The sequence below is a fragment of the Trichoplusia ni genome, chromosome 17, assembly GCF_003590095.1.
Source record: "Trichoplusia ni isolate ovarian cell line Hi5 chromosome 17, tn1, whole genome shotgun sequence".
In the NCBI taxonomy this organism is placed as follows: Eukaryota; Metazoa; Arthropoda; class Insecta; order Lepidoptera; family Noctuidae; genus Trichoplusia; species Trichoplusia ni.
The window spans coordinates 2,838,900-2,864,921 of NC_039494.1; the positions used below are offsets into that span (position 1 = coordinate 2,838,900).

Sequence of the window (26,022 nt, forward strand, 5' to 3'; positions counted from 1 at the left end):
GAGTGGACGAGTGAAAAGGGATTTTGGATAAGCTGTGTTATTTCATTACCATGTATGATAAAAACATTGCTTAAATAATGGCTTTTTTGTCAGATAAAGCATAACAATAGGCTGATGATGACCACTAGAAAGCAAGTATAATTTGATTGTTTCTTTTGGTCTCAACAATTCCCAATTGATTGCAAGGATAGCCAAGTAGTTGAGGTCACGACGCAGAACCGAATGTTCACGACTTGTCATGAGCTTAATCCCTGCGTAGGAAAAGCGTTTGTGTCATCTACGCATGCTTACACTGAGGGTTTCTTTATGCATATGACTTGAAATTTTGAAACTTCTCTAGCCAGAAATATTCATTATTGAGACATTAGAAAAACATCAGTAAGCTGGGATCACCACCATAACGTAGTTTGGGAACAGGCTAAGGAAAAATCCCTAGTTACAATTACATTAAGAGAAACATACAATTATAAACTAAATGGGTTGTTTCTAGATATAGCTTGTTAGTACACGAACAAGCATAAATATATAAATCTCCATATTACAGAGGTTCCGTTCTGCTGCCATTTATAAAGCAAATTACTTTTCTACTTCCAATATAAAAGGTTAAAAAAAAACGTGGTTATAATTTGCTTGCATCATGGCAAGCTATTGCGTGCAATGCGTTGCATGAGTTGCGGGTTATAAGCGCTCATGAAATCCGTAATTTTATTCTTAGTACATTTCATTTTCTTTTTTATTTTTCTTCTTTATTATTGTAAACTAGGAGAGGAACTGAGGAGCTCGTGGCTAAGCTATAACCGCATAAGTGATTCGATCACAGGTTAAGCTATGCTTGACGCGGTTGGTCCGTAGATGGGTGACCATCTTTGTCATAACGAGTTCCTCCGTGTTTCGGACGCTTTTTAAGGGGTAATGCACCCTAATTCTGTGGGGCTGTCCATCTGTACGTCCGCCATCAGTTTTTAACTCATAAACCGTGATAGCTAGGCAGCTGAAAATTTCACAAATAGTATATTTCTATGTTGTATGACAAAAAATAAACATCACGGTTAAGGAACGGTTAATGGTAATGATTTTACCACTTGAAGTACTTGGTAGGAATCCTACCTAGCTTAAGCCTCTATAGGTAGAAGGGAATCCACCAAGGGTGAAGTATAATATACAACCTGATAGTACCAAGCGAGCCAATAGCTAAACTCCTAATGGACGATGCACTTCAGACCTAGATCATTACGAACGGGTACGGTACAAAAAGCCTAGCACCGTAAATTCAGTTGTAAACGCCCATTAAGCGTGAAAACACTAAACCCAGTCATTAACAGGTATATTTTACCGTAAAACGTCTATGAAGTCACGCGATTCTGCTCCTCCCACTAATTAAGGTCGCATAAACAATCCCTAATTTCCTATTACCTCACCAGCTATTCTGATAACACACTAATTGCCTATTCTGTATCTTCTTTGTTTAAGGCGTAGGTATTTTGTGGAAGGGAAACGTACGCATGTGTGTGGTTGACCCAAATAGCAAAGTCCGGGGATTCGTTCCTACAATTTTGTTGAGCTTCGATGCTTGTTGGTCGGCAAATCTGGATAAATTGAGGTGAATAATAATTTTATCACAACATGCGGGTTTTTTTTGTGAAGTATTCCTGTTTACCTTATTTTGGTATAGCAATTAATGCATTTTTATTAATATAAGGTCTCCTATAACATGTTTTTAAACGCATTATTTTTGATGGTATAACAGTTATTCATTTAGGTACTACAACATTTTAAAAAAATCTTAAAAGTTAGCAAGAAGTTATGGTTCTTTTTTATCTTGTTGTAAACCATTAAGAACACTGCAAGTACTGTCATGACCCTTTAAAAGTCCCACGGCTCGACACATCTTACCATACAGATTTGAGCACTGACACAACAAGAACATCTTCCACTAAACTTTTCACATTCTACAACCAAACCACTTCATCACAATTTAATTTAACCAACTTACAACCTTAAATTAAACAAGTTTAATATCATTTTACAAAGATTACGTACGTACGCATCAAAAAGTTTCAATCTCATTATCTGGTTATGGGCTTAAGTATTTGCTTTCTGGAATCCGGAGTGTATTACACGAAGATTACGAGATCACAAGGATAATATGCTCCCACATTTTTTGGAGATGGTTTATGGGGCTTAAGTCTGTATCTTACTGGTGTCTTATGGACATATGAGATGGAATCTGTTTATCCATTTAATGGGTAATACCTGTTGAATATGTTATAGATTTATTGACAGTGATATAATTGACAGCTCAAAGCGGAATTGTCTTTGTGACAGCAAGTTTCGGATGTCCTTAGTGCAGCGACCTATGTCGCTATTATGTTAGTTAGAAACCCGCTCTAAAGACAAATGCAATAATAATTGTGCTTCTCGTTCCTTTACGTAAGTAGGTGTAATAAAGAAAGAAAGAGTAAAACTAAAAAAATATTTGTCTCGAAAGGTAATTATAATTTATATATCCTATGGCATGACGCATAGTTAAGGTCACCAAACCAAACGCTCGCTCAGTGCATGTGTCTTGAAAGTTTGTGAAACCTACCGCGATAAAAATACTAAATTCCTTACTTCGAAAGCCGTTGTTCAAAGTAAAAAAACATTAGATAATAATTAGATACGTATCATCTACAACTGATATCGATGTTTTCCAAAAAAGAGGGTAAAGGAACCGATATTAAAAGACCTTTATACGTCTGGATATTACGAATACATGCCCCATATACCGTATGTAGGTACTTCAATGACGAATACTTTCAGTAAAATTGGAATCCTACAGCGAGTGTACAGGCTTACAAAGGCTACGGAATTCAAAGAAATATGCCTAAAGGCTCGAAACGTATTTATTAAAAATATATCTACCATATTGTGCACAAATTGCTGCGTAATTTTCTTTCTTTTATGAATTGTTTTATACGCTGTGTTTGAAAATGCTTGGTCATATAAAAAATAATATATTTTAAAAGCTGTTACTGGCATTTTCATAGCATAGTAATTTTTTCTCTTTGTAAGGGTTTCTAATATCAGTATGTTACCTTATCTCATCCCTGTCCAATGCTTAACATAAGTTCTCAATTTGAGACAAACTTTCATTTCTTTTCTATTTCCCTTATACGTGCGACGTAGCCTCACGTTTCCATAAGGCATCAGGCTTAAAATCTCCACTTCGACAAAAATCCAAGTCACATGCACAAAGTCACTCAGACTCTGAACTAGCATTCCTGATTCATACAAATTCTTGTCCTACGCGGGAATTGAGCCCGGGAGACATGGCTCACATTGGGTCTGGCGTGGTGACGTTTACCATTCGACTATCTATCATAGGTTTACATAATCAATATCTATTTAGGTCTATCACATGTCTAGCATCAGTTCCATTTCGACCCCTTTATTTCGGTCTTTATTGACCAATTTATAAATTGACCAGTGGACGCCCATAATAATGCTCACTCATAAATCATGAAGAAATTTCTTTTATAAACAGATTAGTCTGTCTTCGACATTTTCTCTATCTTTCGATACATACATACGTAATGTACCAAAATCAAATCAATCATTTTGGATCATTGACTAACGAAAATCTTAACACATTTGCTCAACCATCCATTTCTTTTTCCGTAACACGTTTCTCGTCAACTTTTTATTATTCGCACCCTTTTTATATTTTGTTCTGGGTACTGGATCAATATTTCGTACCTACATGTAATTTGGAATCATATTTTATTTTATCTTATTTTAGTTTTTATTTGTACATTAGTTATGCAGTCTTACGTTAGGGGATGTCGTAATGAACTGGGCTGAGGAGGTCGGATAAGCAGTCGCTCCTTGTAAAACACTGGTACATAGCTGCATTCCGTGAGACTACAGTGATGATGATTTTCTGATTGTACTTCATTGTTCACTCTTATCTTCTCTATTTGAGCCTTTTGAGTCATGTAGTACAGGGAAATCAAGGGTTTCGCATATCAAACATGACATCACTATTCTTATCTAAAAATAAGCTTCAGAACTGTAGATTCTAACTTCACCGTAAAAAAATAAAATAAAAACGCAAATTAAAAAATAGCGTCATCATAAATTAGAATTTTCACCCCTTTTGTATTTTTTAAACAAAACTGGTTCCATAAATAGAACAAAAGGCCCGACTTACTTCCGTTTTAAAATGCGCAAGGATTAGCGAGCAAGTATTCGCGTCTATTGTTTGCTGTTATTACAAGCCAACGATACAGGGTTCGCATTTTAATACCCCTTATTCAGGGTTGGGTAATATGAAACACTGGTTCAATGAAAGAGCGGGATGCTGCTCTACTGGGAGATCGTGTCGTCTCTGATTAGAAAGAACGTTTGGTTTTCATTTAGAAAGTTGATAGTACTTTATCGAAAATATAATTTCATAGTTGCTCGCCGCGTTGCTCTTCGATGACTAATCTGGAAACTGGAAAAAAACTACTTTTTGCTGAAAAGTTTATCTTTTAAACGTGAAACGTAAGTCGAATTAAGTTTTCCTCCGCTAAAACTACCTACTAAATGGAATGTCAAACTAAAATTTTCTGTTAAAGAGTTTTATTACCGCAATAAACCATACCCAACAAGTCACAAAAAGCACATCATTCCATATAAGCGAAGCCAGCAACGAAAGCTATCGGTATTTTCCATACAATAGCAGGTCGGGGTTGAAATTAAACCTCAACAAAACGGTTTTCAACCGTCAGAAGTTCTACGGTTATTACAACCGTGACGCAGTACCTTTGGTCACGCAATACTACAGTAGCGTGCAGATTTTGTACGTGAAAAAGATAACTGGTTGCAAGGCTTTTATTGCGATTGTACCTGTAAAGAACTGATGAAAGGAAAATTTAATTGTGCTGAAATACATTCGTGTGTCGGCTGTGGGACATTTTAGGCTGGAACATAACGAATTTTCCTTTACAACGTTAGGAAAAAAAACGGCAAAACAAAAATAAAAATGGTTTGGTTATTTCTTGTAAATAACCACCACTCATCACTGCACATGTATCAAGCGTGAATATTTTTTATCATCCATAACTATGTCGTCTCAACTAATATGACAGGTGAAAACCCGTTAAATTGTATCATTGAGGATCATAATATTCCCAGATCAAGTTTTGCCACAAAGGCTAGTGTTGCAAGACATCTACCAGCTACACGGGACATATGATGCACAAACTATGTATCAACACAGGTGCACTCTCTGTTTCCTAACTCTTTAAGCCAGATATAACGGCAATCCGAAATAACGGGAGATATATCTCTCTCAAGACTACACTTTTACGTGCCTTCCGAAAGACGAATACCCTATGAGTTGCAATATGCTTACACTAAGATATTATTTTGTGTCCATACACATTTTAGTGTTATTTTGTAATGCATTTAGTAGAGCTTCTACTAGTCTTCTAAATTTAGTGCCAGAACTGTATGCGGTGAACATTTTAGTTGACATTTGTATTTATGGCTTGTTTCCAGCGTTTATTTATTTGGCTCTAGGGACTAAGAAGCCAGGCTAAATAGGAAACTTTGGTGTAATTTAAATAAATAGTTTGTTTCTAGTGTGACCTAGATATTGGAAGCTCTTACGTGTTAGGTTGAATTGTGATGTAATTTAGTTATAAAATAGAACCTACTTTAGGTTATTTTGATAGCTAGTCTTTTGTTCCGATAATTTCTCAGTTTTGATTAACTCTTTAATCGTGCGGAAAAGTATTTGTAATCGACAATATTATAAAGCGATTAGTTTGTTGATTTATTACGTGGTAATTATGGGTAATCTGGGGATCAAATAAATTGAAATTTTAAAATCTTTCGCCAATAGGTATAGGAAGTCATGTTATTTGCGAGTTTTATAGTCTAGACTAGCATTTTTATCCTATATTAACTTAAAATGACATCTACGACAAAATATTGACGCAAATCTTAACTAAGTACGTAATATTCACATAATTCTCTTCTTCCTTCTTTTTTTATAATTTTTCTTTGTCCTGTTTCTTTCAAGAAGTTTTTCCTTACATTGTTTTCTTTAATATCTCTTTTTACACAATCTATCTATCTATTTCCTGGCCTACCTCTCCCTCTCCATCCATCCACGTGTAAACTCTTAATTCTTTATAAGTATATTCAGAGAATAAGCGCCAAAAATAGCCTTAAAACCTAGATTTCTTCACGCTTATAACATCAGCAGCAACGACATGCCACGGGAAATACCGACACAATTAAAGTGTGAAAGCAATTTGCCTAATCGGGGTAAATACATTTGTGGGTTGGCACTGGCGCGCTGGTGCCATTATACCATGACGCAGGGCTTCTGGGGGTCGTTAGTGCCATGATTATACGGCGAAACACATTGTTATGCTAAATTGTCTAGAGAAAACTGTCGCGGGGAATTGGGTGCAAGAAAATTTTGGTACGCTGACCGGTTTTTAGATCTTAATATTTTGCTTTTATTATTTATTTACATTATAACAAGGTGTCTTGTCTCAATTTTTTGACCGGTTTCTGTTGTTACCCTTCGACTACGGAATCTTTTCAGACATTTATCGTATGAATTAAACACCAAAATAACCGCATAACTAACTATCAAAGCTTACGCACCAAATTTAATCTTATGTACCTACGTAATACAGGATTACACGGGATTACACCGCGATACAGAAAAAGGTATTGCAATGACGTCACACCAGATACCGCTCGCTGACGTCATGAATGTTCACGTTCACAAATTTAATTAAACCAGCCTTCATAATGGCTTGTAATTGAAAGTTAAGGGATAACACGCTTTTTACCCCACTTTGTGAGAAGAAGGGTTATGTTTCTGTGAACGTTAGGTTAATGCGTGGATACGCTATGAATGTTAACATTGCTAATTATTAAGTGCAGTGTAGCCAGTGTAAGTATTGTAAATTAAGCGCTCAAGAATAGGCCTCGCGACTTTGAGAATTCCAAACAAATAGGTTGAAGGAAGAACCAATTTACAACGATATCAAATTATGATCTTAAAAACCGTTGCTTTCAATATTTCATAAACGCGAATTAATGTGCTTTGAAACGAAAGCATTATTGTAACATTAAACAACTTTGCTCACTTAATAACCTCAATATATCTAAGCCTCATAGCCAATATCACCTAACTCAGTCGTTACATAGTTAGAATTCCCAGAAGGCCTAATGGTGTGATTGTCATGCATTTCGATCGGCTTAATTGCGACCATCAATTGTCATGTCAACAGACGAGCAACAGGCACGTTTGCTGATGGCCCGATGCTATAGACCACATCTTGGTCTAATGTAGTTGTGGGTATTAGATGTACCAGCGAGTTCGTCCAAGTGGAATTTAGAAAATGTAATTTTAAATATTATTAAAATAAAGTCAAATAAAACATTTTTAACTCTTAATTTTTTTTTAAGTCACTCTTTATTAATTTTTGGGAATGGAACCCTAAAAAGCAATCTACATTGCTGTTTTATTGTGGATTTTCCTTTCATACTCGAACCGGAGCTTAAATAAAAATAATCAAATTTTGTCTGTAACTGTAACCAACGTTTTGTATGTAAATAAAAATCTAGGTTAACAGTCTGAAAGTTCTATAATAAACAAAACAGCCAAAAGCCATTAAACAGCTTTAACTCTAGACATGCAAACACGTTAGCTAGCAAGCAACGGAATAGATATAGCATGCTCCGAAAGCAAATTTGTTGAAGTACTTTGTATCTTTAAAAAAAACAAAGGTAAAACAACAATCAAGATTACCAAATATTTCACAGAAATATGTCTCGTTTATTTTTTGAATATGTTTTAGTTTCAAAAGACCAAGATTGTTCACCTTATTAAGTACCTCTACCTAATCAAATGAATAACACTTATTTTACAAGAAATGAAATCATTTATTCTGCAAGCAGGATATATCATCACTTTTACATATCTTCTTTGAGAACGCTGGAGTCGACATTTCCTATCTGACTACCCTGAGAAGAAATGTCGAAACAAACTCAGGGGTCTATTCTTTTAGAAATTCCAGACAATTTAAAAATGCGAGTGTAAATGTACAAACAATTGGTTTGTATTACAAACATTTTTTTTCATACAAGTATCAACTTCATACCTCTAATAATGACTTCTTTCAGCTATTCACGTAACGTAGGGCAATTCTAGAGTTAATGGCTCCAGTTATATCAACAACTGCCTCATATTTCTCAACTGTTTTATTTGATTTTATGATGCGTGGGAAATGTGTAAACAACGAAAATGTGTGATACAATAAAAATGTTAGCTTAGTCAGTAACCTTGTTCTAGAAAACAAATGAATTTCGTTTTGTTCTATGTAATAAATGTCGTGGCAATATGGAGTATCTATTCGGTTATTTTGATCAGATTGCCGGTACTATGAGCATGATCATAAGAATTGTAAAAGTCAGAATGCACGCTTCAGTTTGGGTATCAATGACTCTGTTAAAAAATCAATTGTTCTGGCTTGCAAATAAACTGATTGTATTGAACTATGCCAGTCACTTTATTTGCTATTTGAGACAGGTTAACAAAAATGTTTCTCGGACGAATGGAAATCAACGAATGTCTGACAGGCTTGAAAACTGACAAAACAAAACGACCACATTTTTCAGAATTTACATAGTTTATTTTAATTTATACCTACGTTATTTAACATTGTTCCGTGTCATAGTATTACGGATTAAAATGGTTGCTTTTTTTTCGTAAAACAAGCTGATTTTCTGGGACTTCTTTTTATTTTCTGGTTTGTTTGGACAGGCGCATCTCATTAACTAATAGTCTGTAAAAACTCTCACGCAGGTCCCTTTTATACTTTAAGAGACCATTAAGGCAGGATTGTTTTTAATTCAATCCCCAAGGTGATGACCCCATTTTATCTCTTTCTCTCCACAAACAACCTTAATGATCATAATTTTAACGAGCAATTAAAATGAATATTGATATGACTATTACAAACTATTTCACTAATTCAGCAAAGCTTTTCCAATTAAATTTCAGCCGGAGCCTTCAATTATGTAGACATTTATTAATGAACCTTCATTAATTATTGACGTATGTATAATCTGCTCCACCACATCATTAGAAGTTTTTAATTGTGGAACTTGTGCATTATTTATAACTACACAGATAGCTAAGTGGTAAAGGTCATGTCAAACGTTCGATCCCTTAGAACAAGCATTTGTTTAACAACCCTTAAACCTGGTTGCATGTCAAATGATAAGAAAAGAAGAAAATATTCATAAGCAGACTTCGTTTTAGATTTAAGTTGTTAGATATTTAGACCGTCATCATCATCACCCACTTGTCCTCCCCTTTCTTTTGCCAATTTCTACGAGTCCTGTGCTAGCCTCATCCAGACTCGACTCCAAACCTTTACTATGTCATCGACCAATCTTTTTCCGGACCCCCTCCCTTCTCCTTATCCTGACCACCATTCTGTCACAGTACTTTGCCAAATTTATAAAGAGTTATTTTTATCTTGAGTCTTCATCAAATAAGAAATATTTGTTGTCAGAAATATTTAACCCTAATAGCACTTAATATTGCTTTTAAAAACACAGTTATAACTTGAGAATCTACCTCTTTGTTTCTTAGATAATTAGGATGAGAAAAATTGTATTAATACTTTTTATTTACCCCCACTTTATACACAGGATAATTATAGTATGTAGACTATACGCATGTTACACTATACAAACTTAAACTAGTTGTAAGTAAACATGTTTCGTGAATATTTCATAACCAGCTAAGCAATCATAATAGAATAACTTGGGGCGCGTAAAATAAAGCAGCTTCAATAAATACTGAAAGGGTTGCTCCCACAAAAGGGAGGGTCAGGGGTTGAAAACATTTTCATAGTATCTTTATTTATATAATTATGAGATGAATACGTGGCCTAAATTGAAAATAGATCTCACCTGTTGTAACTATAGTACAAATAGAAGTATGGTTGTTGGTTTTGTAAGATTTATTTTTATAATAACTTTCGTGAGGTGGTTACGTGATTTGTCGAACTGAACTCGGCTTTAGCAAGTTCTGAAACTAACCGAAAAATCCTGGAAAACATGCTGGAGGCAAGAGTTATTAAATAAATATATTTTTTTTATGTCCGAAAATATCACTGCAATGCTTCTACATAATTCACAACTGCTTGCTTTATAAACGCGATTTAATAATAAAAACAACATTCTAGGTATTTAAAAAATTAGTAATCATCGTTCTCAATTTCCAATTAATGCATTGAAATACTGCCACAACTACCAAAATTTTCTTACAAATAATCAAAATTGAATCCAAGTAATCACTCAGAATAATAATCTTGTTTACCAAAGACATACGAAGTAAATAACAACGCAACTATATCTTACTTTACAACACATAATAAAAATACAGAGTGATGTAATTCTGTCTTTATACTCCCGTATCGCATGTCTGTAATGTAACACCACTTCCATTTCAGCACTGGCTGTAAAAGGCTAAGAATACAGCGGTTTATTCTACAGATGAATAATTCACACAGACTGAAAATAGTATACTCAATTCTTATATTACTTTTCGAAAACATAAATAGGTGCTAGTGATGTTTGTCTTAAAGCCATTATTTTTAGTTCAATCAAAAAGGAGCAAAGGTTAAAATGCAACTCTATTAAAGTTCCTTTTTTCCGTCTTTCACCATGTTATATCACATGAACCGATAAATCGCAAGACGTATTTCTATTCAAGCTTTAACAATCAATACTGAAAATAAAGTTTGGGGTGAAGTAACGTTTCTTAAGGTCACAAATATGATGAGTTATTTGTTGGGTCGATCACCTCATCAGTCAAATGACTGACCGCTTGTATAATATATTAAGAGTGAATTGATCTGACGACCTCCGTGGTCGAGTGGCGTACGCACCGGTTTCAAGATGTCGCTAACTCTGAGGTCCCGGGTTCGATCCCCGGTCGGGTCAATGTAAAAAATCATATTTCTACATTGTCTCGGGTCTGGGTGTTTGTGGTACCTTCGTTGTATCTGAATTCCATAACACAAGTGCTTTGGCAACTTACTTTGGGTTCAGAACAATGTATGTGATGTTGTCCGCATTTTAAAAAAAAGAAAATTAAAATAAAATGATTATTAACATTCGACCGATTCGTTTGCTTGTACTTTAAAAAAGTTTTCATTGAAAAGGTAAAAACTGTCTTTATCTTTTCATGTCACTTCAATAATTTAAATAGATAATTCAAGCGAAAGAAAAACAAAAGGCAACCAGCCAAATAAAACGAAACCTCAACACGTAAGCTTTCTAACAAACGTAGGTACGGTCAGCAACACAATTAGAAATAAACAGTCAAACTCCGAAAGGAGCTGTTGTGATATTAGGTAGCAAAATTGACTTAACATCTAGTATAAATTGTTTTTTTTTTTATCTAGGCAAGAAAAATTATGATGATGATGGTGATAATGATCATTCCAAATTAAATTTCATTAAATTCATTTATTTTGCGAAGTTTCCGGGTTACGATATTATGTATTGTAATAGTTTCACCATATTCCACCACCACAACAAATAAACAAAATTTTAACATGACTTGAAGACAAAAATTGCTACTTTGAAAATAAGATTTTATAAACCGACTTGTGTCGCTGACTTTACTTAGCAAACACGTAACTTTAACTTAATTATCCCACCTCAGACTTAGCATACTTAGGTATTACGTATCTACTTAAACACGACTTGATGTAGGCACTAGCACTTAGCTGTGGTAATATGAACACTAATGTTACATAACACTAAATGGAAAGATGTGGAGTGGTGTAAAGGTATTATTTATTTATAGCTTACCGTTTTTGTTAACAGCAGCTGTTTATAAAAAAAAAACTACTAACTAAGACTTCGGCCGCATGGTAGATCTATCTGTATCTATCTAATGAATTGCTGTTCGTTATTCTCGCTAAAACTCAAGAACAGCTGAACTGACATGGCCTATTTTAGTCTTGATATTAGTGGAAGTCCAGGGAAGGTTTAAACGATGATAAATATGGAAAAGTCGCAAAAAAAGTTTTTTTTTGCTTTTTAAAAGTAGGTATTATTCGTGATAATCTAACTAACATTTAATTTATCATTTTCAAATACCCGAAACGAACTATTCATTTCGTTCCAAAATTGGAATTATTAGGTGAATGCAATGCAATTAATTTTCGATAATTTCAAATCGGTCTTGATTACGCAAATTCAAAACAAATGACCATCGAAAACTCAATATCAGATAAATGTATATTATGCTACTCGCACACATTAGCAAGTTTACTATTTAATTTTGCTCTGACTGAATTGTTGCCTTTGTTGAAGAGAGAAAGCGAATTGTATGACGCTTAGCGGCGACTCGCTTCTTCAGCGGACTTAAACAAATGACTGATGAAACTCAACTGCCAATATTGTTATATATCAATCATACACGGTACGCTTATATATGCGCTCATAAAATTTGTGGAGGTGAGAGGACTCACTGCACTTTGCATACTGGCATCTTACTCTAAATAAATGACTCGAAAACCCAACTTCCAATATGTACCTATATGTCACAGAAATACACAGAACGCGTTCTATAGGCTGTCACTTATTTATGTCCGTTATAAAAGCAGGACGATGCACTGCACTGCGAATTGAAAACAATTGACTTCTAAAAGCATCTACCAATATATATTTATTCTTATTGCTGCACATAGCTCTTAATATAAAACTTTCGCCTATCTCTTGCGAAAACAAAACTACACAAGGTTATATTACTAATTTCTACTGCCCTGTTGGTCTTACTGCAACACTGGAGGTAAACCAAGAACAAAATAAATGTTTGAGTGATGAAGACGATCATTTCTACTATATCTGGGTATATTTTATCTATATCATGCATGTATTCATAAAGAAATAAGAATGTTCAGCACTCATAATACAAGCTTTGCTTGGTTTGACAATAGATGAAATTGAAACTTGTGGAATAACATTAATACAAATAGTATTACGTCACTAATATACGAATAAACGTATGTACCAAGCGTAACATACATTACCATATATAATTAAACTAATCCCAATTCAGCTTGTTTTGAGCATATGCAGTGTTCAGTAAAGCAATTAATTCTGGTTCCCGCATACTAGCGGTCACTATACTTTCGACGTTATACTAGGTTTTGGATGCTGTAATGTAAAGGGAATATTTTGAACTAATTGATATTATAACTGGTACAATAATTCAACATTTTTGCCTGTTTATGTTTTTTTTTTGGAATCCATCATGTGCCAACCTCCAAACTGATTTGTTATTAAAACTATGCCATGCTTAAAACAAATTTTGCAATTTTTCCTGCCAATTGTAGCGTTATCGAAACGTGATGCAAAGATTTTATAACTTCTTATGGAAGAGTAAAACGTTACGTAACGTAACACGTTACGGCACTACTATTCTTGAGGTGTTTACCACATTAAATAATTTCAATATTCAATAACTTTCCCGACTTTGGCAGGGATGAAGATGTCTTTTTTGACGCTTTGTAAATAATGTATATTTTTCTTTTTATATTGGTATAGTTTTAAAAACGTAAATATTAGTTTAGTTTAATTTATTGTAAAAATATTATAGAATTTAACAAATTTTATGTATGAGAATTACAAAAATATTCAATAAACCGTCTTAGTACTTTAAATTTAAGATTATTTTAAGTTATTTTGTCGAGCTACCTATCTACCGAGATGCACACATTTCTTCGGTGTAAGTCCACATAATGACTAATAAGATCTTATTACCACCCCGTTTAACCACTATCCTTACATACGTATAATCTATACTAATATATAAACCTGAAGAGTTTGTTTGTTTGTTTGAACGCGCTAATCTCAGGAACTACTGATCCAAATTGAAAAATTCTTTTTGTGTTGAGTAGACAATTAATCGAGGAAGGCTTTAGGCTATAAACCATCACGCTGCGACTTATAGGAGCGAAGATACAATGGAAAATGTGAAAAAAAACAGGACGGGTATAAATCATAACTTACATCTTCTTCTACCCACGGGAACGAAGTCGCGGGCAACAGCTAGTTGTCTAACATAAACACCCATCTTCATTTCACGTTTCTTCGTTGAGTTTTCATAAGTATTTACGTTTGAATCCGATTCAGTCTCTTGATGTCTCAAAAGCGTTAGTAATTTATACTAACGACGTTTCCGATCCGGATTCCTAACGAATAACATTTTCTCTTTCATTCAAAGCGTTTATCTGTGCTCTCGTGTTACATTGAGATTGCTTTAACTGTAATCTATTTAGTTGATCTAATGACATGTCTTACGTAAACAGTTTGTTTAGTATATTTGTGAGGCTATTAAACCTCGTTTTATAAGTTTTTTAAACATTGCTTCAACCGCAAATCGAGGAGTTAGATTTGGATATCAAAATGCCTGTTATTCTACTTGTTAATTTTTCATTCCAATCAGAAAGCTTCAATTTATTACAGATAAACAGATCGACGCTCTAATCTCAGGAACTACTAATTCGAATTGAAATATTCTTTTTAGATTGAATAGACCATTTATCAAGGAAGGCTATAGGCTATATAACATCACGCTGCGAACTAATAGGAGCGAAGATACAATGGAAAATATGGAAAAAACGGGGAACATTCTAACCACGTGGACGAAGTCGCGGGCAACAGCTAATGATTTATACATTTTATTAAGATCATGTAACACAAATGGATTCCTCTAAACTCTGATCATGATTATCATATCTTTTCACCTTATTTGTTACTAAGAACTGTCCATTACCGAAGTTTTTACATGTTTGCCTACAGAACATATTTACATCTCTATTCCGTATGAGATAATAGTAACCTCCAATATGCTTATGAACTGTTGACCTTTATGTTCTGTTCTTTTTAAATAACTCTACAACCAAACCAACCCATTTTCATATCTGAGAAAAATATGTCCAAGAATCGTCCATAACGATTGAAAATAAAATCTCCGTGAACAATCCATCGGGATTCAAACTTTGAGTCTAGATAAAGGTTCCAGTCGAAGAGGTTTTGATTAGCCTTCTTTGTATTCAGCTCAATCTGCAACGAGAGCTACCGTGCCTTCCTTCCTTTACTATAATAATAGACCTTTAGAAGGTGCCAAGTTATTTCAAACAGCTTCGGGGCTAATAATTAATTTACAGTTGTGCAAAAGAGACACCGCTCTACGCAGAGTAGAGTGCTATCACGCTCCCGCAACAACCAAGTCCAACTTTTGAATGACGTAGCAAGCATTTCGGTATCTGGCAACCGACACATTGAAAATTATGATTTCATAGTTTGTAAATTACTACTTGTTTAATTTTGGAACGTAGTTGTGAAACTAATTCGGGATTCGCGCGTTTATTGTTTAAATTTTAATCAAAAGCGGTCGTTTATCAGATCGCGTGCATAAGTAGTAGGTGGAACTGTCAGTTTTGAAATTTTGTTCCATTGAATACTGGATTATTTGATATTAGTTTGTTTATAACATGTTTTGAATATTTTAGCTATGGATTTGTGTGTAGTGGGGTCCATATTTATGAATTCATGTATTTTCATTTTCTTAATTTGATATACAGGAAATTGAAATTAGGTTTTTTTTTGTAAATGAACCGAATAGGTTAATTAGCAACTGAACGGATTGAGACGAAACTTGGTACACAGATGGTTTATAATTAGGAAATATTTGTATTCCTAGTTTTTGTTCCAGTTCGTCATTTAAGATTGGTAGCAGACAGGCCTACGGGCAACAGCTAGTATACCTAGGTTCCTTCTTGAAGTTAACTGACAGTCTTATCTTATATAATATTTTTCGAATCTAACCATAAATTTTGTCCTCAGAATGCGGCTTCATAACGTGAGTGGCGCGGGGTGAGGCAGCAGGGGCGCGATGAGCGCGCCGGAGCCCTCGGTGCTCAACGCACTCAAAGGCTTCACGCAGAACTACGAGAAGTGGCCCGGACCAAGGGCTGTCAAGATCTATGTCGCCTCTGTATACAATGGTACGTTTATATTATATCTTCTAGTACTGGGTTTTAATCCCAATTATATACAAAAGAAATAACTTCGTAGAGCTGTTGTAGATTTATCTGAGAAACTTATACACCTTATGTCAGGGTGGAGGGCGAAGTCACAGCCACTTGAATTAAGAGTAGTTTTATTGAAACTAGGACTACCTATGATCGAAATATAACGACATCAAGTTTCAACTTCCGACTGAACTGCCCAATGTTTTCCCTTGTCATTTGTAATTCACCTCAGGGTCCGGTACTGTATTTTTAAACTTTAAGGTTGCAGTAGATAAAATGATAAAATAAACACTTTCCTTTATTGTCACAGATTTCCGCGAAGAGAGAAGACAAATCCTGGAGTTGGTCGGACCGGAGTTGCAGTCCACGTACGACGATCGATACATTGAGGTAACATTACTTATTTACATACATATAAGCTGAACAACTGGTTTAACCAACTCCCAAAGCCGTGTAGAACTTTCTCAAAGTGCTTTCTCGGTTGTCCGAAGTGTAAACCATGATAAGCCCGGTATGTAAACCCGAACACCTGTTTAGAATACTTCTATTAAACACAGCGTGGCAACAGTGGCGCCATCTATATACCTATCGCATTACAGTTAACAAAGTTGTGTACACAAAGTTACCATTTAACTACATACCGCAAATGTTCGATCCCGGACGAGGAAAAGTTCTGGACAAGCTTTACTACCTGAAGTTTTCAATGCGGTGTGGTTACTAGGAAACGTATTAGCTAGCGAAATCTAAATGAATTTATAGTTTGTAACTTTTGTTTCGATTGTATGGGCTCCCTAGCCTTAGAGTAAAAACTGATTTCTGTTACAAAAGTTATGCTACCTCACTGTCACGAGTTCTACTAGCTTTTTTCTCTTTTTTAGGTATTATTTGAAATATAGTCGATAAAGTAGATAACAATTTACAGAAGAACATTTATGCGTGTCTATTAATGCAAACCACACCACAACTCAAAGTTTCCAAAATAACATACAAAAATATCTGCTTTAAAATGTGGAACACGTTTTCGGTACTTTATAAACTTGGTGCATGAAAATGGCCACATAAATCAGGCAACAGCTTAATGCAATAATAAGTTCTACAATCTGTAGCAATTAAAATAATGGAAAAAAGATGCAAAATCTCTGTATACGCGCGCTTCTCGACTGTAGAATCCAATTAAAATTTGAGTATGCAATTATATTTAATCAACAGAGGGATTAGTGGTCTGATAACACTTGACCTCGCATACCTAGATGAATCCGTAATGAATAATTAATTATATCAAATATGGGAGTATAATGTGGTCCAGATGCCTCTACCAAATTACCAAATTGATATTTCTAGAATCATTAGCGTCGAAAGGAAAAGCTTGATTGTATGGAGGTGACTTGTCTTCTCTATGTATTCAAACGTTTGCTACAAGGCACGTTGTATAAAAGAACTGCCAACTGTTTCACTGACTGGAACGGAACATTCTTGTATTTCAATACAAGTATTGAATTTACAAAATCCTTAATTAAATCGATGTGATATTTGTAATATATGTATATAACTTCGTGATATTTTTATAACAAACTTCCTAGAATATTGGTCTGTCTATTAACTTGCTTTGCCTTATTGCCGTTAGAACGTCACAGAATCCGTGCTCATAGCAACAACAAACAACGTAATTCCACTTCGACAAATAGGAGATGCATGTATAAACATACATACTGTGTCTGAGAAGATAGAGCTATGTCTATATTTAACGTTATATAAAGGAAATCTGACAAAATAATGATCAATTTTTATCAATAAAATGCTGACCAATAAATTTGTGATTACCTATACCAATTGTCACCGAACCGACTTGTTTTTCTGTAGCCTACGTGCACGGAATACTCAGTGTCTCAAATACGATTAAAACTTAAACAATTTTTTAGTATAATACAAATGAAAAAATGTTCTTAATGCTGTTTGAATATCAAGCAGAAATGGGGTATCAAAGGATGTATACAAAATGCATATTTTTTAATCCTTGGCCGATGTCCAAGATTTTTAAACGAAACCATTAAAAGGACTTGCCTTTAAAAAATATACTTAATGCTTCCTTTGTAAACGAACTGCAGATTGAAATCTTTCCGTGACCTACTGTAAAAGATAAAAAAAGATAAATGGAACTCTGATTTAAAACGTGACCTGTGGATTTTTTATTCTTTATCTGACGTTTGTTTGCTCACTGGCGCTTCAGACATTAATTTAGTTTATAGAATAACTACGGGAGGAAAAAACATTTTCTTTCTTTTAAATGAGATTCCTGATTAGTGCAAGGAAGTAAATTCATCTTTGCAATTAATTTAAGAGGGAAAATAAACAGCTCTTCTAGAATAGACTGTAATTTTTCCGGTACTTGAGAGTGACATTGGCATTATGTAACCCAACCATTAATCTACGCTTTTAAATATAGCGACCTAAAAGTTTCTGTTCATATAAATTTTGCAATACAATTCCCAAGACGAATCTGAGTGTAATTTATCTATAGTATGTATCTATTTCAAAAATATAAGTATGCTTATCATTAAATTTGTATATACTGATAATTTTCCTGTCCATCCAAAGGTTGTCTGGAAGATATCGCTTTTAGCGATAAGACCGCCATTGTACCCTAACATTGTATGTAATGAGAATCACTGCTGTAGTTCCATGGTGTACAATAAAGGATATTCTAATCTAATCTAATCTAAATTTGTCTAGCACTCTTATCAAAGGTTTTGCTTAGTTTGGGACCTGATGGCGTCTTGTGAAAGGTGTGAAATATTCACTTGCATACTAAAGCTGTTAATATCACAAAAAAAAACAGTTGACAATCCATCCGATCCAAAAACCGATCCAACTACTCCTCATCATTATATATTTACTCTCTTCTACAGTTCGGCTCGCATCACCTATTACGCGTTATTCAACTGCAACTGAAACTTTGACGTCATTACGGGGTAATACCCCTCCTCTTAAAAGAGAGACGTCGCTCTATCGTATACTGTGTTTCATCTCGCTCTTGCAAATGCAACAGTCTTACTTCAAAAGCTTGTAGTAGGATCCTTGGAACTGCCGTTCACATAATTGATAAAGCCGAATCTCTGAGCAAGTATTCAGAACTTAAACTAAATTTAGGAGATATAGGATATAGGACTTGATTAATAGATGTTGAGTGCTAAATGGATGTTCTTGTTTGTACTAATGAGGAATAGTTTGCTAGGTTTGTTTGACGATCTGAATCAGGCGTGTTTAGTTTTAGTGGAATGATTTATGGGGTTAGGTTGGTGACATGCATCATAATGTTTTAAAGCAACAAAAATCACATATCGATACCTCTTTTGTCGTTTTTTAGAATTCTGGACGAAATACCAGAGATTTTTGCTTGCACTTGCTTTTTTCTTGATCTCTACTCATTTTCGTTCTTTCTCACACAAGCCGATTTATGTAGTTTAAGAATCATATTTTCATATTTGACTGCGTGGGTAGCCGGGTGGTTGAGGTCAAACATTTGCTGTCGGTTTACGGGATCGATCCCCGCATAGGACAAGCAGCTGTGTAAATTTTAACTATCTAGAAATAGTTCATGAGATTCAGCCTGCTTACAGACGGACTTGCAACAGTGCGACAGATACATGCTTCCGTTTTACCTTTTGGATTCAGAAGCCCTAAAACAAGCAGTTTTAAAAAGTACAATTTAAAAGCTCAATGTAACAAAATCAATAAAACCCAAACGCTACGTAACCTCACAATAAAGTAAGTTAATGCGAAACTTATGTAGGATGTGGTCTGTGAAGAAACTTTCCGAACGGTTCGGTTTTAAGGCTTTCCGGAGCAAACACTTGAGATTTATTTAACTGAATTAGTTTTTATTTTGAAAGAGGTTTGGAACTGTTGATGGAATTAAATGTCGTAGTTATATACAGACCTTATAGGTTATATACAGAGCGTGGCAAATAGAATCGTGGCATTAAAACATTCAATTAAAATTGTAAACTTGTAGAGCAACATAGAAAAAAACTCGCCCTTAACTGGTAGCTCATATTCATATAGTATCTCTTAACATCTCTATGTCTCTTTCCTGGCTTAGTTCAGAAACATAAACGAACCCAAATATGTGTTGTTATTTTTTTTTCTTTATATTTGTAAAACTTATCAATCAATTAAGTATGAGGTATTGACATAGGTTGCAATGAATGGTTTTTTGTTTGTTCTACCTACGTGAAACACTACTACTGTATCGTACTTTACTAATGCTCTACTAAAACACCATTTAGTAAAAAGCTAACTAAAAGACTTCAATTTTCCTGTATTCTAAGTTTTCATTATTTCAATGTCTAGTAAACATACAATAGACAATTTTGGTGCGAAGTTCTCTGAAATATTCCGAATAATATGTTGTAAATGCACAATAAAAAAAAAACCTTTTCCGAATTATAAAGCTTTTAAATGTTTATTCCCTTTTTTACGAGTATGTATTTTATTCAAAACTATACTAGCTGTTTTATTGGTTTCGTAAATTCCACTCTAAAAATGTTACTATCAAAAAACAAATCAAAATTTTATGACTGGAATTCTAGGTTTTTCACAAAAGCGTATTAAAAGTATCATTCAAAAATATTTGACACATATAAAATACACATTTTCTAGTAAAGCAATTCGAAAATAATTACCGAATGCATGAATATTATGTATGTATCTAACATCCCATCACCATATTAAGCTAAAATTATCCATTTTTATTTGTATTCCATTTTCTGCCGCTTTAATTTTTCTTGTGTTAAACTATGATAAATAAAAAGAAGTGATTATTAAATGATGTAACGGTTTACTCACGCGTATTTATCGGGGTAGCCCGACTAGTTTCGGACCCAACCGGAGTCCTTAATCATGAGCAGATCGCGAGACGAACTGATACCCTGATAAATAGGCGTGAGTAAACCGTTACATCATTTAATAATGAATCAGTCTCACGATAGTTATTATAAAAATAAAAAGAAGTGATGTAAATACAATACAGGTATGATTTATTATTTGTACAAGAGCTAAGGGATAAAATAAGAACTTTATACCATATTTTAATTATCTAAGACATTCACATTGATTATGACCTTATTCATTCTTTCCCTAGATCGAATTCGTGGACATGCACTACGGTACCGACGGAGGCGACGAAACTAACCCGGCACTACTACACCACTATCTCGACGAAATACAGTGCTGCAATCATACCTCAAAAGCCGGATACTTGCTTGTAAGTAATTCTAGAACAATATTATTATCTCATTGTGGTCAAGGAAACCTAAAGTTATATAACCTCAAGTAATTAGCGATGTTAAGTATAAGAAATTGTAATACACGATGTTTTTGAACCACGAATAACCGCCCCCTGCGTACTAGTAGGACAAGCGATTGTGCGATACACGAATGCTTGTCCTGAATCTTTGGGTCTCTGTGTATGTAACTTGAATGTTTGTGAAACCCCACGCGATAAAAAAAAATAATTCTTTGGTACGGGAATAATTTTATTTTCAAGATAAAAGACAGCTTCAGACAAATCAAATCAAATTAAAACATTCAGTTATCAAAAGTCACAAGTATCTTACTACCCAACAAAATGCCTTATTAAAGAAATATTCAAATAAACATCATAACAAGACTTACTTTTCCGAGAAGGTTACCCTCTTATCACAAGACCACCGGTGTCTAGTCTATTAAATATTAAATACTTCAACAAACTGTCTACAATCCATTACGCGATGCCTTAGCCAAGTACAAGGCACTTTCTAAGTTATTTTTTTTAATTGGCAAGGGTAATTTGAACTTAGAAGCCGCTCCTTACAATATTTACATTACTTTTAAAAATTACAAAGTGGTTTAACTTTTAATAGCAAAAATTTAATGTATTATGGAAAGGAATATTCTATTCAAATTCTTATGATAATGAAGAAGGGGTTTTGTCTTTTTTGATGGTATTGTAATATATTCTTTGAATATTTTAAATAAAATATATACACCGTGATTTTTTAGTCGTCTTACAAAAGAAGCCCAGTTCATGTATCCAATGACTACAACACGTTCGTGATAAAAAAAATAGGTAAAAATGCAATTTTTATTCAATATTATGATGCAATTCGTAGTTTTTTAGAAAAACAGCTCTGTTGCGAACGCGGTCCGAGCCTTGTAACAATGGTGAGGGGCGCGGGCGGCGGCGTTTTTATGATTTTTAAGAGTATATTTCAGATTTCTCTTGTTTAATTTTTCTTCGTACTTTTATTATCTATTTATCTAGTTGCTGATAAAAAAAAAATCGCGCCTAGGGGTATTTTACGTCGTATACATGAATTGGGCTGCTTTTGTAAGACGACTAAAAAATCACCGTGTATAATAGGTATATTTTTACTTCTTCCTCCCCATCTAGTGCCTCATCGGCGGCGACGCATCCTCCTACCAGCCAGTGCTTCCCTACAAGATTCCAGAGCCTACATTCGACGAGCTGGTCAAGTCGGACTCCGCTCAAGCTGCGCTCGTCAGGGCCTGCTACAGACTGAACGGTGATGGCAGCTATCATCTCGAAGGAGAAGATAAATGGTCAGTTTTAGGCTAAGTTGACTACGAAACTCAACCTTATGACGTTATAATAACGATATTGGCTGACTTGTAGAAATCATTAATTATTGGCCTTCCCATTATTATGTTTTTCTCGTTTCTTACCACTATTATGTAATGCCTTTATTTTTAATCGCCTTTTTATTTAAAAGCTCTGGATTGGACAATCAAACTTTCCCTTTAAAAAATTCATTTGGAAGACAAAGTTACAATCTTTCCACTTTGTAAGTAGTCGCTATTGTATCGCGTTCCTGAAACTTTTGATTGTTCGCATCTGCGCGTTGACTTTCTATTTAATAATTTTCAAAGAGTGCGTATCATCGTCTCTTCTCATGTAGGTCGTAAGAGTTTACGAGCCTTGCCTTTCCGAGGTCCGATTACTCAGTGGGATCGTAAAATAAATAATTTATTTTACGCCACGAGGGTTCCGTCCACATAAATATACCTCCAAGTAGGTCCCACAGGTTATCTTTTATTGCGGCGGAACCCAAATATGAGGGTATAAAGACGCAACACGCGACACGATGGACCATTCTGTGAGAGCACGTATATGATAATAGAACAATAGACGATCAAAATAAATGCGTTAATAAGCTATATTCTTGGGCTTTTGGCACAATGTCGCTTTTTCCCCCTCATGTTTTTGATATTGAATTCTTTTATTGTACCGAAAATAGAATGATGTTTTCTTTGGTAGTAGCTATTGAGGCAGATGAAACTTTTTCTATGAATATGAGGCTCTTTGGAAGGCAATTCAGGCAGTATTATATTATTGCTAATGAAGTAGATAGAACAAATGATTATTGCTAAAGTCACATTTGAGATATTTAACGAGCTCATTTGAGAAGTAGTTGAAAAAAATAAATCAAATAACCGAGTAGCAATCTAGTTATTCTCGAGTTTTCATACAGCTAAAGAACTTTACATAAAAATTGGTATATGAAAACACCGCCAAAAAATTCCGAAACTTGAAAATTCTATAAGATATGCCTTACAAATATCAGAATGCAAAGGAAGCGCCGCGATGCGTACTCAATATTAACTGAAGTGAAACGAAGTGTAAATACAGCATACAAAATACATTTGCGAATATTATTCTGTATCTTAACCATAAGCGTTTTGAGTTGTACCGTCAGGAACAGAAGTCGGTTGACAAAATTAGATTTTAAAAGCTGTACACAATTAAATACTTAGATACAATTAAATTATTTGCTGTTGCGAAATCAAAAAGACTCGACTCGTACTTTACATAAATAGATACCTAACTGACAATGACTACTATTACTAAGTGCGTTGAACAAGTAAAAGAAAAAAAACACTTTTGGCTTGTTTTCTACCTTTTAATTTAAAGTACTTCGAAATGAATCAAAGAAGCACAAACTCGATGGGCTATGTTAATTCATTACAAAGCTCTTATAGTACACTAGCTGTTGCCCGCGAATTCGTCCCCGTGATTAGAAGATATAAGTTATGATTTATACCTGCCCTATTTTTTTCACATTTTCCATTGTATCTTTGCTCCTATTAGTCGCAGCGTGATGGTTTATAGCCTAAAACCTTCCTCGACGAATGGTCTAATCAACACAAAAAGAATTTTTCAATTTGAACGAGTAGTTCCTGAGATTAGCGCTTTCAAACAAACAAACAAATAATCAAACAAACTCTTCAGCTTTATATATTACTATAGATTACATTTCAGAATATTACATTGTACGCAATACACAAGCTAAATTTCAATTTAATCGGAAACCGGAAAATAGGTCAAATTTAACATACAAATTTTGATTACAGACAAAGGGATGTGAACATAAAAAAGCTGTAAAAAATATTGGCCATTTTTAAATCGGATTTTGTTAATCAAGTTCTTTTGCCGACTGTCCAAAGCAATACCATTTACATAACAATAATCATAATAAGCTATTGTTTTGCCACTGTCTACGTGTTTTGGCACAATATCGACTTTATGAAGTTTCGGGCACTTTGTCTCGGTGATAACTACTCATGTATTACGTACAATAAGTTTTGGGGACACATAATATAAATGTATTTATTACATTATTAGCTAGAATGATTTTGACGATTTTCGGGAGTTTGTTTATGACGTCAAGGAATGGATTTTTACCGTCTTTTCTTTAATACAGAGCATTTTTGCACAAGGCTGGTTTTCTTCATTAGGTAAATCTAAAACAACGAAGGTAAGAGAAAAAGCCTTCTCTCAGTGAGACACAGAACCTTTATGACACCAAGCCTGAATAAACTATTTACTTTTACTTTAAAACCGGTCGGAGTAAATTCTCTTTCAGATGTTTTTTTTTCTAATCTTGCCACAATTCAGAATGAATATAAGCAGATGTGTTATAGGGTAGCTTTAACTTTTTTACTTAGATTCCAATTAGTCTCATGTCTCTTGTTGGTAGAGATGCACCTCATCAGGTGAACACCACTTCATGAAGTAGACTGCTATAATCATTTCTCAAATAAATGCGTTTACACGCATTTTATATTATAATTATCATCACATGCGATTAAACTAAAACTAAAAAAAAATGATTTATTGTTTTTTAACTATATATTGATAAATTCGATAGTATTTAAAAACCGGATCGTACAGAAACGTTATGCCATATTGTCGTAATAGACTTCCGATGCATTGTCGTCCAGTTATCTCCAAGTCGCTAAAAACGTTTTACTTAAAAGGAAAAACTGTTTTTGAATATTAATAGTTTACATCATTTAACAGGTTCAGCGACTTGCTCGATCGGGAGGAACAGCGGAATCGCCTCTTCGAGGTCCAAAAAGCCTTCAACACTATAGCGCTCGAAGCACTGGAAAATGGAGCTGAAGTTACTGGCTTATTGAAAAGCCCAGTTGAATTACAGTGCGAATTAGCTTTAGGTAAGTAGACTATGTAACTATATATTATCTCTACGTTAAGGTTCCGTATCCAAAGGGTTTATCCTGTTAACGAAACCCGTAAGTAAGACTGTGTCTCCGTCTTGACGACTGTCTGTCACTAGACAGTATCTCATGAAACGTCATAGCTAAAAGGTTGAAATATTTACAGGTTAAGTATTTTTTGTTACAAAAAATAATATTCATGATTGATTAAAATATAATTTTGCAATTTGTTATATTTTAAGCCTGAAAAAATATATATAAAAAAATGTCCTGCGTCCGACTCGCACCTTCCCGATTTTTATGAACTCGGTTTTATATCATCTTGGTAAAGAATTATTAATTAATGCCATAAAAATACAAACATAGAAACCATGGACAAAAA

At 34.3% G+C, this 26,022-nt stretch overlaps 1 protein-coding gene across 1 annotated transcript in view; it reads left to right on the forward strand.

Annotated features, from left to right (window-relative positions):
- Positions 1-26,022, forward strand: part of LOC113502284 — a 111,990-nt gene that overhangs the window by 46,305 nt on the left and 39,663 nt on the right. Inside the window, exons 2-6 of the mRNA XM_026883792.1 lie at positions 15,937-16,097; positions 16,435-16,514; positions 21,265-21,387; positions 22,555-22,724; positions 25,483-25,637. Coding sequence (XP_026739593.1) covers positions 15,986-16,097; positions 16,435-16,514; positions 21,265-21,387; positions 22,555-22,724; positions 25,483-25,637 — 640 coding nt within the window. The 5' untranslated portion in view covers positions 15,937-15,985. The remainder of the gene's footprint in view (positions 1-15,936; positions 16,098-16,434; positions 16,515-21,264; positions 21,388-22,554; positions 22,725-25,482; positions 25,638-26,022) is intronic.